Source organism: Pollachius pollachius (assembly GCF_949987615.1).
Source record: "Pollachius pollachius genome assembly, chromosome: 1".
In the NCBI taxonomy this organism is placed as follows: Eukaryota; Metazoa; Chordata; class Actinopteri; order Gadiformes; family Gadidae; genus Pollachius; species Pollachius pollachius.
In genome coordinates this window covers 30515824-30533801 of record NC_136934.1, presented here as the reverse complement: position 1 = coordinate 30533801, position 17978 = coordinate 30515824, and the positions used below count along the sequence as shown (strand labels likewise).

At 48.0% G+C, this 17978-nt stretch overlaps 1 protein-coding gene across 1 annotated transcript; it reads right to left on the bottom strand.

Moving 5' to 3' along the window:
- Positions 1–299: 299 nt before the first annotated feature.
- On the bottom strand, positions 300–17748 carry epb41l4b (erythrocyte membrane protein band 4.1 like 4B). The gene is made up of 23 exons (XM_079747049.1): positions 16904–17748; positions 15119–15223; positions 14948–14990; positions 14332–14410; positions 14028–14072; positions 13029–13081; positions 12679–12799; positions 11827–11914; positions 11537–11625; positions 11377–11446; positions 11027–11196; positions 10030–10142; positions 8646–8676; positions 8086–8119; positions 7878–7981; positions 6037–6179; positions 5386–5507; positions 5107–5220; positions 4924–4976; positions 4471–4626; positions 3997–4117; positions 3345–3481; positions 300–2513 (listed from the first exon to the last, which is right to left on the bottom strand). The coding sequence occupies exons 1-23, from the start codon at positions 17177–17179 to the stop codon at positions 2453–2455; spliced, it is 2328 nt and encodes a 775-aa protein (XP_079603175.1). The 5' UTR covers positions 17180–17748; the 3' UTR covers positions 300–2452.
- Positions 17749–17978: the final 230 nt, after the last annotated feature.

Genomic DNA, 17978 nt, shown 5'->3' with positions numbered 1-17978 from the left:
CTGAGGGCTGTCCCCGGCTGACTCATGGTAGATGGGTTTGTGACAACGAGTCAGATAGAAAGATGTTCTTTAGAACAACATTCTCTCACAGGTTGGGCGAAACACACACACACACACCCACACACACACACACACACACACGCACAAACACACACTGGGTGAGTCCGATCAACAGTTTCATGTCAGTGCATACAGTTTCATCTTTATTTGGAATTAAATTTTAAAAAAATTACACAGTAACAGCAAATATATCAATGGATATCTATCTGTTTATAGATATATAGATGTAAAATGTATATTAGAATAGTGGTTACACTGCCCTAGTTAATGAAATGGAAAACAACGTTTTCAGAAAGTTGACAGAAAGTTTGGGGAAACCTGATTCTGAACATCCCACCCTTTCAAAAGCAAAGAAAATAAATCTTTTTTTGGGGCGGATAAAATGTGGACTGTGCAAAATAGTGGTGACATACATAGTGCATCTGTTTGTCATGGCAACCTGAAATAACACCAAGTCGTAACTGTAGCTTTGTCTACATCTATTGGTGAGTGTGAGACTGCACCTCTGTGCTCCAACCTGTGACCTCATCAACCATCCCGATGATCCAATCTCTTGTCAACAACTGATTCAGCTCTTTGAAATAGACATGTATGTCCGGTGCACTGATAGACCAGAAAGCCAACCTGAAAACACACATGCAACTGAACGACGACAACAACAAATCACACAATGTATGAGACGGCAGTATTGAGGCTAATGGAAACACATGCAAGATACAGTAGGCGGTGACGTAGAAAAACCCAGGGGGACCCCATGTTCAGAGGGACTGGTCACACCCCATGTTCAGAGGGGACCGTTTACACTGGGGGGACCCCAAGTTCAGAGGGACTGGTCTAACTGGGGGGACCCCATGTTCAGAGGGACTGGTCACACTGGGAGGACCACATGTTCAGAGGGGACTGGTCACATTTGAGGGGGATCCCATGTTCAGAGGGGATCGGTTACACTGGGGGGACCCCATGTTCAGAGGGACTGGTCACTCTGGGGGGACCCCATGTGTAGAGGGGACCGGTCACATTGGGGGGACCCCATGTTCAGAGGGACTGGTCACACTGGGGGGACCCCATGTTCAGAGGGACTGGTTAGACTATGGGGGGACCCCATGTTCAGAGGGACTGGTCACACTGGGGGGACCCCATGTTCAGAGGGACTGGTCACACTGGGGGGACCAATGTTCAGAGGGACTGGTTCAATTGGGGGGATCCATGTCCAGAGGGACTGGTCACACTGGGGGGACCCATGTTCAGAGGGACTGGTCACACTGGGGGGACCCATGTTTAGAGGGACTGGTCTCCCTCTGGGGTCGGAGGACTAGCTTTGTCCAAGCGCCAACCCAAATGTAAAACCTTGCATGCAGTTTTCCCTTCCACCCACACTCCTCTAAAAATAGGTGTGAATATGTCTGGAAACCAATGTGATTGGGCCCCGTTTACCTGAATGTCGCCATGGAGCCCACGGGCTCCTCTCTGTCAAGTCTGATCGTTAACCTCAATTCGGTCTCTAGTTTTGTAAAATGTCATCTGGTAAATGTTGAAACATTGTGTTCTAAAAAAGCGAATTAAGGTTCTATTTTAATTTAGATGAACGTCATTAGTTTTTGCTCCCATACACGTCAGTTTTGAAGGTCTAAAAACCCTTGACATTCTGCAAATGGCTGGCATATACATATATACACTACCGTTCAAAGGTTTGGGGTCACTTAGAAAGGTCCTTATTTTTTTAAGAAAAGCACTGTTTTTTCAATGAAGATAAAATTAAATTAATCAGAAGTCTAAACATTTTGAATGTGGTAAATGACTGTTCTATCTGGAAACAGCAGATTTTTAATGGAATATCTACATAGGTGTACAGAGGCCCATTGCCAGTATCCATCACTCCTGTGTTCTAATGGTACATTGTTAAGCTAATTGTGTTAGCTAACGGCTTATTGATGATTAGAAAGCCCTTGAGCATTTATGTTAGCACAGCTGAAAACAGTTGAATAAGAGTGTGAGTTTTCATGGAAAACATGAAATTGTCTGGGTGACCCCAGACTTTTGAATGGTAGTGTATATATGTATATATATTACAGATCAAATCAAAACATACATGTAAGCAAATGTAGAGCAATCTGAAAATAATCATTTGGTGAGTCTTTTAAAATCATCACAGTTCTTGTGAATGCATAATACAGCATGTATATAAATATCCTCTTAGAATAACAATTAAGCCAATTACATTTGTACAAATATATAAAAACTTTTATATAATTCGCGGAATGCATTGTGCGCATGTGGCGATGACGTCATGGAGGTTAAGGGTCTTGCCTCAGAGGTCAAGGTTCATGCCTCAGAGGTCAAGCGTCACGCCTCAGAGGTCAAGGTTTGCGCCTCAGAGGTCAAGGGTCATGCCTCACAGCTCCGTCATGAGGAGCGCCCGCAGAATCTTCTCCCGGTCCAACCGCTCCTCTCCACTGTACACAAGAGAACCAAGACCACCCATAAGACATCCAGTGAGTTACTAAACACACTCCACTAAGACCACCCATAAGACATCCAGTGAGTTACTAAACACACTCCACTAAGACCACCCATAAGACTTCCAGTGAGTTACTAAACACACTCCACTAAGACCACCCATAAGACATCCAGTGAGTTACTAAACACACTCCACTAAGACCACTCATAAGACATCCAGTGAGTTACTAAACACACTCCACTAAGACCACCCATTAGACATCCAGTGAGTTACTAAACACACTCCACTAAGACCACCCATAAGACATCCAGTGAGGCACTAAACATACTCCACTCAGACCAGCCATAAGACATCCAGTGAGGTAATAAACACACTCGACTCTGACCCCTCAGCCTAACGTCATACTTCACCATTCATAGATAATGTTAGCAAAGGAAAGAAACTGTTCCCAGGCCAGCACCACAGGAGAGGGGAGAGAGGAGGGGGAGAGAGGAGGGGGAGAGAGAGGGGGGGAGAGAATGGGGAGAGAGGAGGGGCAGGGAGAAGAAAGAGAGAGAGTAGAGAGAGGAGAGAGGAGGGGAGAGAGGAGAGGGGAGAGGAGGAGGAGAGAGGAGAGGGGAGAGAGATGAGGGGAGAGAGGAGGGGGAAGGTGAGAGAGGAGTGAGGAGGCGGAAGAGAGGAGTGGGGAGATAGGAGGGGGAGAGAGGAAAGAGGAGAGGAGAGAGGAGGGGGAGAGAGGAAAGAGGAGAGGAGAGAGGAGGGGGAGAGAGGAAAGAGGAGAGGAGAGAGGAGGGGGAGAGAGGAGGTGGGACAGAGGGGGGTTTACCTGTCATTATGGGCGGCGGTGTAGGGGATTAGGTGTGGGATGGAGCTGCGGAAGAAGGACGGGGACAGGTTTGGGGAGGGAGAGAGAGAGGCACAGCGGGAACTGCCAAGCTCCAATGTTGGCATCTTATTATCCACCTGTAATACATAAGCATGCACATGAACATACACACACACACACTCACAAAAATGCACACACACACACATACAGAGAGAGACACACACATATACACACACACACACACACACACACACATACGCATGCAAACACACACGCACATGCACACTCACACAGACACACACACACACAAACAAACAATCACACACACACAAACACACACACAGACATACACATAAAGAGAGAGAAAGAGAGAGACACACACAAACACACACACATGCACAAAAAAACAGATAGCGAGACACACACACAAACACACACACACACACACACACAAACACACACACAGGCACTCACAAACACACAGAGAGACACACACGCACACATATTTTTCTGTGCAAACAATGTTGCTTTTACTTAATCATACTCATGGGACTGTATTATGTTCTACAGAAGTACAATGACAACATTAAAGAGAGATATAGAGAAAGAAGAGAGAGAGGGAGAGAGAGAGAAATGTTTTTGAGGGTGTTACCTGTGGGTATATCGGAGGCTGTATTTGTCTGTCTAATGAACTGTTGGAACCAGACTTGGTTGCACTTTCGGCCGAGATGGCTGCAAGGGCTTCTGGGAGATTATCCTCATCTTCATGGTTACTGTCAACCAACCAGATCATTAACCACAAATAAAGTCAACATTAACCCCAAGTAACACATCTAGTTATGTATGCACAAAGATGCCATGATAAAGCCCTGAATTAAAAGATCAGGAATGCATCGATCATACGGTCTAGTTGGTTAGTGTATTCCACTGTCAGCCGAAAAGGTTGTGGGTTCAATCACAAGTCCCTGCAGCCTATGAGCAAGACACATAACGTCCTAGCTGCTCCTCAGTAAAGTGTATCTGAATTCACTGTTAGTGGCTTTGGACAAAAGCTTATCCATAATAACTAAATAGTCAAACATATAGAGATACAGTATATAGAGATCAGTGTCTTATCTCTACTTACAAGCTGTACTGCCGAACTAGTCGTTTCCTGCGGTTGGTGTTGATGTTGTAGGAGTTAGGGTGGGGTCTGTCCAGGGTCCGGCTGTAGTCTGACCAGTGGGGGTTCTTCTCTACCGTCAGACTAGAAGCGGCCGAGTCTTGAGATGAGCTCTGGTATCTGAGGACACGGACACACACCCACACACACAAACATGCACGCACACACACACACACACACACACACAAACACTCACACCCACAGTCCCACGCACACACATACACGCACACACATACCCCCACACGCACACACACACACACACATACACTCATTCACACACCCCAGCACGCACATGCATACACACAAATTCACACACACATACACAAAAATACATAGCATACAGGCACCGATATCCACAATAATACACTTTGATACAAACATAGTGCACAGTACAGGTTAAATAACTAAAATACAGGCCTTTCATTGGAGGTGTCACTGGAGCCCTTCCCTCTCGGAGTGGTCGGAGGCTCCTGGTGTGTCACACAGAGAGATTGAATGAAGAAAAGGTTATCTCCCAGGACCACCTTGTTAGCATGTCAGGGAAGCGCACCCCTCCTGCATGCATAAAGTGGGGAGGGGCCGGGGGAGAGCGGGCCTCACCCTGAACGCAGCCTCCATCTGGGCCTTGAGGATGTTACACTTGAGGTGGTCAGGCAGCAGGCATGGGGTGCTAGGGGGGTGCAAGGACTTCTCAGACAGCTGCTTGTCCTCCGCCTGCAAGGGGGGCGAGAGGGAGAGGAGGCGGGAGATTACAAAACGGAAAATAAAAAAATAAAGATGAAACATGAAGGATTAAGTGTGTGAGTATGTGTGTGTGTGTGTGTGTGTGTGTGTGTGTGTGTGTGCGCGTGTGTGTGTGTGTAAGAGGGGCGGGGTGACCTTGTTGTCGATGTTGATGTGGATCGAGGGCCAGGGGCTGGAGTCGCTGTCTGTCTCCGGAGCCTTCCGGAGGGACTGAGAGACATCCAGACCATCGCACGGACGAGGGGAGGCTCGGTGCCCTGACACACACGCACGCACACACACAAATGCACGCACACGCACACACACACACATGCACACACACACACATGCACGCACGCACACACACACAAACATATGCATGCACACAGACACACACACAGACACGCAAACACATACGCACGCACATGCACACACAGGTAGTATATTAAATAGGAAGTGCTGACTAGCATGGGAAGCCCAGCAGATGGCGGGGGGTGGAAGGATTACAGAGTTCCTCAACTTTATATTAGTACAGATGATTTAGTTTTGAACTTTTCTCTGTATTCACAAAAGAAAAATGAGTATTTTGTTATTTATTAACTTTCTTTGTAAAATAAAGGTTAATGATGAAAGTATTTCACATTTAATAAAACCTATTTTACATTGTTGTTTAGAACTGTTTATTTTTGCTAATTATTTCTAAATCATCAATATGTAACCAACAAGACAACACAAGGAGGTTGGTGTCAAGTGCTGTTGATAAGGTTTACAGACACACTACCTCGCCCGTGTGTGCGTGTACTCAACTGGTGTTGCTGTGTGTGTGGCAGAGCGTGTCCTGGCTGTGTGTGTGTCGCCGGTGGTGATGCTGGTGGATCTTCCCAGCATACGGCGCCTCGTTCTCCTCCACGCTGAACTGGTGGTCTGAGCCAGGACCGCTGAGAGGAAAACTGAAGACGGGACACGAACGCACAGTCATAACAAACTCACGCCCCGCCCCCCCTCCTCCATCGCCCCGCGCTGAGTCACGGTTGTCCATAACCTAATAAAAGTTTTTTTGCTGATACTCTTTTACTTCCTGATCAGAGGATCCAAGACACATGTACATTCGTCTTCAGTATTTCTAATTTCAAATGAAAACTGACAGAGATAAAGAATAGAAGAAACCACACGGCTATTTTGCGCTTTATATATTATCGTAAGAGTGCAGGATGAATGACATCCAAATTAATTTACAGTTGTGTTCATGTTTAAGACAGGTTGACATGGCTTTAAGGCATACTGTGATTGGAGTAACCAGTTCAAAGCTGAGAAGACCCTCTGCATCATACAGATAAAACCTGATGTAAACAAACGGCTGACTGCAAACGGTTACTACATTCTGACAACACATCTGGAGGAAAAGAAAATGAATCCTTGCACGCATGAAAACACATCAGAAAAATTGGTGATCTACATTTGGTTTTTAACCTCACCTGCATAAGTTACTACTACTGATATCAGCACACAAGTGGCCTCAAGCAGACGAGACCACATTATTTAAACATAGCACAAATGATCGCTTTACATTCAAGAGTTCTGCCTTCAAATCCCAGTTTCATGACGAATTTGTGTGAATTAGGTGATTTTCCTCTATCTCGCTCAACACAAATACAGAGGCCTGATGGAAACTTGCCCATTCCTATTAAAAGAATGATTTGCACCATATTAAAACAATTACAGCAAGGACAAAGACAATTACACAAGCAATAAGGAAAAGGTGAAATTATAATACTTCCTAATTGGCCTCTATTTTGCCCCCAACTAAAAAACGCTTTATTTTGGAGGATGTGACACAAGAGATGTGGATGACCATGATGACCATGATGACCATGACCACGATGATGATGTCAATGCAGATGAAATCTCCATTGATTTAAGAGTCCAGCAACAAAGCTTCTCTCTTTGGGGTGTTTTCTTTTGTTTTGTCTTTGGAAACAGCTGGACTCCAAGCAAGCCCAGGTCAAAGGTCAAAGTGCGGTCATGACCTTATCCCTGTAAACCACACTGATGGACCCTGGAAAGGCGCCACTGGTTCGCTCAGGCATGGCTTGGGCGTGAGATGGAGGTGGATGATGAGGATGAGGATGAAGATGACTATGGCCGCTCCCCTCCTCCTCCTCAAAGACGCTTTCACTTGGAGCCCTGAACATGACAGGAGATGAATGAATGAATTCTCAAACAGTCAGGCTGACAAACAGACACAGAAGAAGACCGACAGAAAGACAGAGACACTGACAGAGAGACAATAAGGCAAGCATGACAACACAAAGACAGGCAAACACAGAAACGCAGCTGGACAGACGGACGGATATGAGCCCTAGCCCGGGTGTGTGAGAGGCGGACTGCAGAGTGCTCCTGCAGCGGGCATCAGGGAGTGGGAGAGGGCAGGCGTCTCTATTAATAGACAGCTGACCTCCAGCGGCCCCATCCCCAGACCCCCATTGGACAGATGGTGGGTCAACAAAAAACTCAAACTCACACCCCCAGATATATCCATTTGCCATTTGAAATACTGCTTGGTGAATCCCTGCTTCCCCCAGGGTTATAGTATATCTGTTGGGGTGAATGGGGATTGGAGATGATGTTCATGGAGGGGAGCCCCTTACCTGTGGGGTGGCGTGAGCCCCGAGTGCTGCAGGTAGATGGGGGGGCTGAGAGCAGGGTGGGGGGCGTTCCAGGCCTCATGACCCAAAGGAATGTTACGCTGGTACTGGAGAGAGGGGGGGGGGGGGCAGATTGATTAAAAAGGTAATAAAGATGATTCACGGCACTCTGTTTTTAATGACATCATTGCGGGCGATCGTGGCATCTTACCGGATGGATGCTTGGGTCAGGGCTAGCTTGGGAGCTAGGGGAAAAGACAAATATTATCCTCACAGTTAATGGTAAATTGGCACTCAACTTGATTATATAGTGGCTATCACAACGGATGGGGACCGACTGACTCACTTGACGAACTGATTTGGACCTGTGTGTGTGTGTGTGTGTGTGTGTGTGTGTGTGTGTGTGTGTGTGTGTGTGTGTGTGTGTGTGTGTGTGTGTGTGTGTGTGTGTGTGTGTGTGTGTGTGTGTGTGTGTGTGTGTGTGTGTGTGTGTGTGTGTGTGTGTGTGTGTGTAATTAAAAGGTACCGTAAGTGTTCTCGTAAGCAAACCTGCCATAGACAAAAGGAATCCACCAGTCGGAAGAGATGCCTCTAACTAGCAGCTATTTGAGGAGGCTGTTCAGAGGGTGGGAAGGAGCTTCTTGGATTTCCTCGAATGTAATTGTTTTATTTTTAGGAGTTAGGGGTTTAGGTTAAAACAAGGACTGCTAATTTAAGAGCAGTCCTCCAGTGTGTGCATGTGGAGCCGCAGGCTGGGTCAAGTGGACTCACCCGATGTGCAGCGGCTTGGCGGGGGACACGCCTGCAGACGACCCGACCAAGAGGAGTTGGAGGAAGGAGAGAAGGAGGTCATTTGACATGTGGGTGTGGTCTCAATTACCTTTGGTGTTCAGAGCCTTATGAGTCAACGGCCGATAGGTAGATTGACGAACACAGAGATTGTGACATCCGTCAGCAACACGCAAGCTCTGTGTTCGCCAATCTACTTATCGAGTCTTAAAAACAAAATGGCGTCGACGGGTGATCTACTGATGGTATTGTGTGCATAAAATGCACACAATACCATCATTAATAAACGATCTGTATACTTACAAAGTTCTCAATGCCTCGTTTTATATGTTAAGACCCTAATTATACTACCAAAGAAGTGTCAGGCTACTTTTAGCCTTTTAAGTGGTTTAAAATAGCGATTTAGTTTTTACCATAGCCAGTGCCCCCATCGTTCCAAGTTTATAGCGTTTTAATAGAATTGGCTAAAAACAGCCAACTGAAGAAAGCTTCTGTATGCGGTTTTTGTGCTCGTTTCAACTCGTTATCATACAAAACATATCCCAAATCCATTTTACACCGGAATTACCCTTTAAGCCCTGACCCCTTGGCCCTCAGCCCACAGACAGGTCTACTGGTAGAGGCCGAGTTCCCGCTCTTGCTCTGCGCCCCCAGGACGTGGCTGCTTGGACAATCCTTGGGGTGTCAGTGCACAGACCCCGACTCCCTGGAGTCTAAGCAGTCTACACACGACTGGAAGGCATTTAATTTATTGTTTCGTCGCACAGAGCAGGAGGATCATGGCTGTCAAAAGTTGGGGATTGTGGAGGAGTGAAGGCTGTGTACAGCCAAATGTGTAGGCCCAAAATAGCCCAGACGGCGTTGGAGGAGGTCTGTTTTAGAGGAACAGCGTGTGAACGTCCGGCCACAGTGGTAATTCAGAGTACTACAACAACATGCTCTGCACCAGCCTTACCCCAGGTGCCTAAGCTTCAGTGTCTGCTGTAATGTCAACTATACACTACCTTCACTCAATGTACCTTCCACCACACATGAACCACACACTGCTTATTTCAGTTCATGATCTTTATCATGTCATGTTATTGAATCTATTAGAAGGGTCAGAATGAGGTCTTAGCGATTGTCTGCAGGGGGTCCAGAGTGAGAGCGGTTTAGTAGACCACCAAACCAAATGTATGAGACTTTATGTATCATTGAATTATCATTAAGAAACATGTTAACAACATTACATTTTAGATTGTGTTGTCGTTTAAAAACAATTCGATTTTTTCTAAATGTATATCAAATATTTTTTGGTTGCATTTGAAGACTTCAAGGATCTCTCACTAATCTGTGCCAATATCCATATGGGGTGACCCTGACCGACCTTTGCCCCCCAGGGAGTGTGTTCTGGAGGGGTATCGTTTGCTGGGTCTCCTTTCAAAGGTGCTGGCCCTCCTCATCCGACTGCCATGAGTGGCCTGGTACTCCGTCTTCCCACTGAGACGGACGGACAAACAGAGAGACAGAGAGAGAGAGAGAGCCAGACAAAGAGACACACATAGAATGTGAAAAGGTCAAAGCCATGCCTCTTGGAACCGAGGTGTCAACGTGACAACGGCCTTAAAGCGATACCCACATCATCATCACAGATGCACTGAACAGAGATAAGTCTCTGTTCTATATGATGATAAAGGTTTCCTAATCTGTTTTGCCCTTCTACAGCAATAGGTATGAACCCCTCTTCTCAAGTTGAATAAGACTTTGTACTAATGGCTGTTACCATAGCAACTGATGACCTGTAGAACGCCCCAAAATAAATAACACTGCCAAAACCTAATTGGTATTTTTTTGATACTTGGTGTTGATTTACAGTATTGCCAAAATCAAACATAGACACTGAACAGTTAACCGTGCAATAAATCAGGCCACGGCTTGCATGTGGTCTAGAAAGAGGTGCTATCTATACATGTCTGTATTGATTGATTGACACAGGAGGCTGATTTGAGAATGTGCGCAGCCATGCAGCCGCCACTCACACGCGCCTTTTGACAGAGCAGGCTGCAAGGTCTGGCTTTATTCTCATCCCAGATAATAGTTTGACAATAAAAACAAACAACATCAAGAGAACATTTCTGTCACCATAGGAACAGACCCGTGTAACCATAGATACACTGTAACCATAGCTACTTGCTCTTTGTTTTACATGACACACAATTCCCCCTATGCATAAGAGGCACCGCGGGCCAGATCTACCGTCTTAGCCAGCAGCTGCACCCTCCCCTCCAGTGAGACTCCCCTTCCAAGGAGGGCCGCGCTGGCCAGTGGGGCCGGGACGCTCAGGACAGAGTGGGTCTGGGAGGGGGCTGCCTCTGGGCTCTGACCTGAATCTGAAGCGCGAGCCCAGCCGTGTGAAGTCACTCTGGCTGGCCTTGCCCGTGGCTGGCTGTCGCAGCCGGAAGAAGGCGTGGCTCTCCACCGCACACTTCCACAAGTGCTTACAGTTTTTAGAGCTGTCCAACTGGAACACAAACGTGTGCTCCTGCTCCCGGCCCTAAAAACACACACACACACACACACACACACACACACACACACACACGCACACGCGCACACACACACACACACACACACGCACACACCAACGGCTGCAGGTCTGGGCTGAACAGGAGTGTTCTTCTATGGTGTTGCTTGTATGTAGGGCGGCGCCCCCCACTCCCCCACAGACACCTACCTGGTCGTCATCCTCCACCACCACCAGGGTGAGCCGACTCTTTTTGAAATCCAGACGGGTGATCTTGGGCCTGGGGAAAGAAGGCCACAAACACTCAGCATTCAGAGGCTATCAACGCATGAATGAGGACGTTTCCATTACACAGCAGAAGCACTGGTACCAGAAAAAAAGGCCGATCTTGCTGGAGCCCTCGAACACCAGGATGCCGGTTGGCGTGAGGCCCAGCGCGTACTCCCCTCCGTCGCGACCCTGAGGACACGACCAGGCGGCGTGTTTGAAGAACAAGAAAAACAAACAGACATCACGTCAGACCTCACAGCCTCTCCTGGCAGAGAGCACACAGCACACAGAGAACATAAGCTAGAGTATACACAGGAGGAGAGCAGAGACGCGCTGGCACTGGTGTGGTGTGAAATCATGGTGGTGATACTGACAGACGGGAACACCAACCTTGACAAAGTGCATATCCACGCCGTATAGCTCCAGCCATTTGCATTTGTTGAGGAAGCAAATCTCAGCCTGCGACGGGCTCTTCCCTCTGGGGGGGGGGCACAAAGGCGGGTTGGGTTTTTCACAATCTCCAAATGTGGTTTTCCCTCTGTGCGTGTGACAGCGCTCATGCCTTTTATTATTATCAAAACAAAAACCGACATCATAACGGCCGCTTTAATTACAAAGGAGCGGATGAGTTCAGGGATGAATAGTCACAAGAAACAAACCCCTGTGGACAACTGCCTCCCCCGCCCTCTCCTCCTCCTAGGATTCAGCAGGAGGGAGGGGTCTGTGTGTGTGTTTGTGTGCACAACCCCTTGCTCACTGGATGGGGTTGTGCCTTAGCATAGGTGTGTATGTAATTTCATCAGATATGGTAGCCATCAGACTACAGGGGGTGGGGTTAAATACTGACTGGATTCAATCAAGACCCGTACAACGATTATCCCTATAATCCTTCACACAGGGTCAGAGAGAGGGAGAGAGAGGGGGAGAGAGAGGGAACAGCGGTACACCGGATGGGAGCTGTGTAGCCTGAGAACAGCAGCGGTTGAGCGGTCGTCCGCTTCCCCAACTAACTATCCAATATTTCACCAGAGCAGATGTTCATCGTGCTCCAACAATGAGAGCCACGGCACGGCCTACTCACAGGCTGCTCACACAGAGCACCAGACTATTGTCATAATGACCGGGGGTGTCGAGCAAGGAAAAGCTAATGTCCTCCAGGTCTTTTTCTCACCAAAAGAAACAACAAGAAACACCCAACCCTAGATCAATAGATTTCCTCCACAGATAACCACGCCCTCTCACCTTAGCTCCACCCATTTGTTGAAGATGTCCGCCTCCATGTCCTCACTCTGTTTGGGAGTAAAACGAAACTCCGACACCAGCTCGGGAGAGTGCTCCGATGGATCACAGTCTCCGAGCTCACCTGGAGAGGACACACACACACACACACACACACACACACACACACACACACACACACACACACGAGAACAGGGTATGAGGGAAAGCACTAAGAGTAAAACCTTTTGTGGGGAGGGAGTGCGATGTGTCAACAGGTCATTTTCCCTGTTCAAAGCATTAACATTTCAATCCACCACCTTGCAAACACCCATTAGCTCACAACGTAGACGGAGGCAATGGAGCATACTCACTTTCTAGACAAAAGGCCCCCAACTCAACGGAGACGTCATAGGGACATTTCAACCTGGTGAAAGAAAACGACACCTCGGTGTTGAAAGGCTCTGCAAACACACACATATATAATCCCATAAACATCCACAAAGGCATGTTTTCCTAATGGGAAACATGCTCCTCTTATTATGCAAGTGAAAAACTGTTTGGTCAGGGTGTATGTGCTTGTGTGTGTACATGGAAATACTGCACGTGTGTGTGTGCGTGCGTGCGCAAGAAGTAGGGAGAGCTGCTCTTATCCTAAAAATAAGAAGCCCTCTGCCGTCCTGATCTCGGCCTCATAATGGAGCCTGACTCAGGGGAAGAATGGCCCAGATAAAGACTGAGCATGCGAGTCCCCATTCTCCCTGCTATGTGTGTTGGTGCGGGTATGTGCGCTTGTGTGCAGTTGAGGGTGGGGAGGAGGCAGAGTCCAGTTTACACAAGCACCTCAAACCCGGGTGACTTGTCATAGAGAATGAGTGACTATTTAATATAACTACTTATATTTAATTAAGGGGTCTGTGAATGTAAAATCAAACTCATGATCGAGATTTGTTTTTCATGTTAATAGAGTTTAAATGAGGCTAATGCTAGTGGCCAAGATACTATACTAATGTTGATAGAGCAAACATGATGCACTAGCGGCATAAACTACAAGGCCGTTTACCAGGTCAGAGAAAGAGGACAACCTTGCCCGGTGTGTGTGTGTGATTATTTAACCGGAACATTGCCTATTGCTCCTATTCTTATTTGTGTGTGTGTGTGTGTGTGTGTGTGTGTGTGTGTGTGTGTGTGTGTGTGTGTGTGTGTGTGTGTGTGTGTGTGTGTGTGTGTGTGTGTGTGTGTGTGTGTGTGTGTGTGTGTGTGTGTGTGTGTGTGTGTGCGTGTGTGTGTGTGTATGTGTGTGTGCTCACACACACACACACACACAAACACATGTGCGTGCGTGACAAATGGACATGTCAAAGACCGCTTACTTGCCAGACAGGATGTCTTGTCGCAGCTGCAGCACAAACAGATACCTGAGAGAGAGAAGGAGAGGTAACACAGATGAATGAGAAACCCAGGCTAATAAATAGATTGAGGCATCAATAGCTTTTCTTCCTAATCATAAAGAAACACAAAATACCTTCCTTATCCGCTGTGTGGCCGTCTGGCCTTGATTACGAGTGGCACAGGGGAACTGGCTAATTAGCTCTGCTGCCCATTGGACCTTCTTTAATGAGCTGGGGTGAACCCGCGTGTGTGTGTGTGCTTGTGTGTTGGTTCGTGTCTGGTTACCTGGTGAATTCCTCATGCAGGTTATTTGGCTCTGAAGAGTAAAACTTAACTCTGAAGAAGAGTCTGTACGGAGGGCCGTCTAGAGAGTAGAAATGTAAAGCGTTACCCGAGACATAACATACACAAGTGAGTAGGAGGAACGTGACAATGGGCCCAGAATAACAAGTACATTTACTGAATTCTAACTTAACAATGGCAGGGCTACACAAAGACTTAAGAATTGTGGTGTACCACTACTTTGTGCGTCCTGCCTCCATGTTATGCACTGCCTTTTTACGAGTCAGTAAAATACATACTTGGCTCGTGATAACTTATTGTGTGTGGAACTATTCCTGCCACGTACCTACGGAGCTTATTACACTTAGAAGAAGGATTCAGCCTGAAGCCATTCATCCTGCAGTCACCAGCCCAAAGCCAACAAGGCAAATACGGCCAGGGCAGCTAATGCTCATGCTAATCACCGTGTCAACATTTGATAATAATAAGCCACCTGCTACCAACGCACCTACCTCACATGTGCAAATGTAAAATAATGTGTTAATAGTGTGTGTGTGTGTGTGTGTGTGTGTGTGTGTGTGTGTGTGTGTGTGTGTGTGTGTGTGTGTGTGTGTCTCACCTCGTATCTGTTTCTTTATGAGTTTGGACATATCTAGCCAGTGCTGAAAGAACAGAGATGAAAGAGAGTGAGTGAAATAGATGACTCTTATCTGCTCTATCTCGAAGCTAAAGCATGAAAAGTTTAAGTGCTGGACTCATTATGCCGATATGCAAACACATTGGCACTCACTGAAACCTGCTCAGAGTCCATGTACTGCAGCCCAAAGTAGTCAGCCTCCACCAGGTCCAAATGATATATGATCTGGTCAAACAGCTCCTGGCCCTTTGACTTGCTCTGCAACAAAAGAACCAGGGAGGTGGGCTGGGCCTGCTACTACAACGTGTGTGTGTGTGTGTGTGTGTGTGTGTGTGTGTGTACATTACTGCTGCATCTGGGTCAAAGTGAAAGGGACAAGGCCTGTCTCCTGAGGGACAGACCCTCATTCAGGCCTTTTTGAAACACACACACACCTTGATAACTTTCCGTCAGCAACGATGTGTTCTAACCTATATCCATGTAGACCGAAGGACACACCAGGGTCTGTGAATGCATGTGCGTGGCAGCAGGATGCGTGTGTGGTTGGAGCACGGGAGGGGTGGCAGCCTTGTACTTTGACTTGTGATTAAGCGCTCTAAAGTTTCTGCCCTCTGTGTGTGTAAAGGGGGGTGGCTGCTTCTAGCCTTTACTGTCCTGATTATGATCAAAATACACAGCCCTGGTCATGTGACCTAAACAGGGCAGAGCCAAAGCCACAGACACAAACGTCAGACCCGTGAAGTTTCACATCATGGAGATTATACGCATCATATATATATATATATATATATATATATAAATAAATAAGATTATACCATGAACCTATTCCGACATTATCTTTTCAAATCATCAATTTCATTATTATTTTCCGATCTTGTTTTCTTGTTGTTGCCTGGCCAGGTGACAGCTGTTCATAGGCCAGTTCTGCACCAATCCGTGCACCTGTTCACTCCCCTCCCCGTGGGAACACCAGCGCTGACATGAGCCGACTTGCCCGGCACACCTGGGCCCGGTCTGGCAGTTTGACAGCCCTGTGTCGCTTCTCAATTGTTTGTCTCAACTGTAATATCTACTTGGGACACCATGCCACACACACACACACAGTTTTTCCTTTAGCCCCGTCCCCCTGGCCACCGCCTGCACACGAGGTGACACATAGAACTGTGACACATATGACCTTCAGAATGAGCACACATATCTTATGGAGCTTGTTCGCTCACCCGCATACATTCACTCATTCAGACCACCCACCCAGCCATCCACCCGCCCCGTCGCACACCGAGAGAGCACTCAGTGGATGACACAAAGCCCCCCCCCCCCCCCCCCCCCCCCCCCCCCCACACACACACACACACACACACACTCTGATAAATCAGATGTGGGAGTCAGGGAATAGAGGTGCGGAGAGATTAACGACGGGGAACATACAGAGAGGAGAGGAGAGGAGCGGAGAGTAGCATAGGTGGAAGGAGGGGAGGATGAAGAGAGACTGTAGAGGAGTACAATGCTGGGTGGGAGGGAGGGGAACGAGAGGACGAGATGTAAAAGAGCGATAGGGAGAGGATGGCACGAGGAAGTACGATAGGGACTGTGGCTGTAGCACGAGGGATTTTATGACAGCAGGCAGGGTAAACAAGAAGGAGGTGTTGGTGAAGAGGAAAAAGCAAAAGACAGTGAAAATAACAGCGGAGGAAAAGCTTCAGGTGAGGTTCGCCGATCTCCCTGTTGTTAAAACGAGGAAGAGATGTCATGAACCGGTTATCACAACGTCCAGATGAGTTGTGCCTTTCTCTGAACCACTATCCAACCAGTACACAATACAACTTTATATACCTGTTCCGCTAGAACAGCGTCGTCCTGCACAACAAGCTGTCTGTTTATGTGACCCGTATGCCAATGTAAACACTTTAATAACACCGGATGGGCCGATGCACTCACGGGCAAATCCACATTGACGTCCGAGCCATCCAGTAGTAAAACGCGACAGGTGATGGTGGTCCTAGCCGTGCCCGCCGCGGGGATGTGGACGGCCGCTCCCCCGGTCACCACCGCCGGGGCATGGACGACCTGCTGCTGATGGGCGAGCAGCAGGGGGTTCCCGGTGGACCCTCTCCCGCCTCCTCCTCCTCCACCACCGAGACCGTCCGCCTCGTCCTGGTCGGTCGCCTGGAACCGTCTCCGTCGGCTAAACGTTCGGCGCAGAAAGCCCATCATCTTTGGGATCCACCACTGGTAGGGGTCTGTCCGTGTCGGTCGGTAGTGGCGGCTGAGCGCACCGGAACACCGCGCGGAGTGGGTTCGGAGAACCGGGGTCCTGTGCTGCCACCTTCGCAGTGCAGGAAAAGTAAAAAAAAAAAAAAAAAGATCAGTGGGTACTCTTCGGGCTGCCGATCAATCCTTAAAGCTGGACGTCGGCAGCGGCTGGTCGTCTACTTAGACCGCATACCAATCCGAGCTATCCAATGCGTCGCGGTGCCAACTAGTTGATTCCCGACCCTGCATCGAGCCTCCACCAGGCAGGAGTCGCTGGCGGAAATGAAAGCCCTTTGCACCTGCCGCTGTGCAAACTTGCTTGTGCTGAGGCTGAAATCCCACCGAAATCCCGTCCGGCCGCTCCGCAGTGGGGACCCCGGTGTCACATCGTCCGAGAGGGAGGTCGGTGTATGTGTGTGTGTGTGTGTGTGTGAGTGTGTGTGTGTGTGTGGACCCGAATAAACGATATCAAACCGCTTGAAGGATCTCGGGACTCGTTGTTGTTGAATGATGAGCACCGGGGAGGGAGGCTTCTGATCTACCTCTGAGGTAAAAGTTAACCAGCGAAACTGGACCGACAGCATGCTCTGCGCCTGCGTAAAAACACAGAGCTGAACAAACTTTCTTTCCCCTATGTGGCCAGCCGACCCAGCAGTGTGGTAACAGACTAGCGCCACCTATCTGTCAGTCCACCATTTGACAAAATGAGGAAATTCAATCCAGTATGGGTGGTCATGCACAATAGGCGGTTAATGGGATA

Bases quoted from the DNA above. Each gene is read 5' to 3' on its own strand.
- epb41l4b (XM_079747049.1), bottom strand. From the start codon at position 17,179: ATGATGGGCTTTCTGCGCCGAACGTTTAGCCGACGGAGACGGTTCCAG. The intron at 11,915-12,678 runs GTGAGAGGGCGT...CCCCCCCCCCAG, and splicing joins AACAAATGGGTGGAGCTAAG to AGGGAAGAGCCCGTCGCAGG. The intron at 11,447-11,536 runs GTACCAGTGCTT...TTCTTTCCCCAG, and splicing joins AAGATCGGCCTTTTTTTCTG to GCCCAAGATCACCCGTCTGG.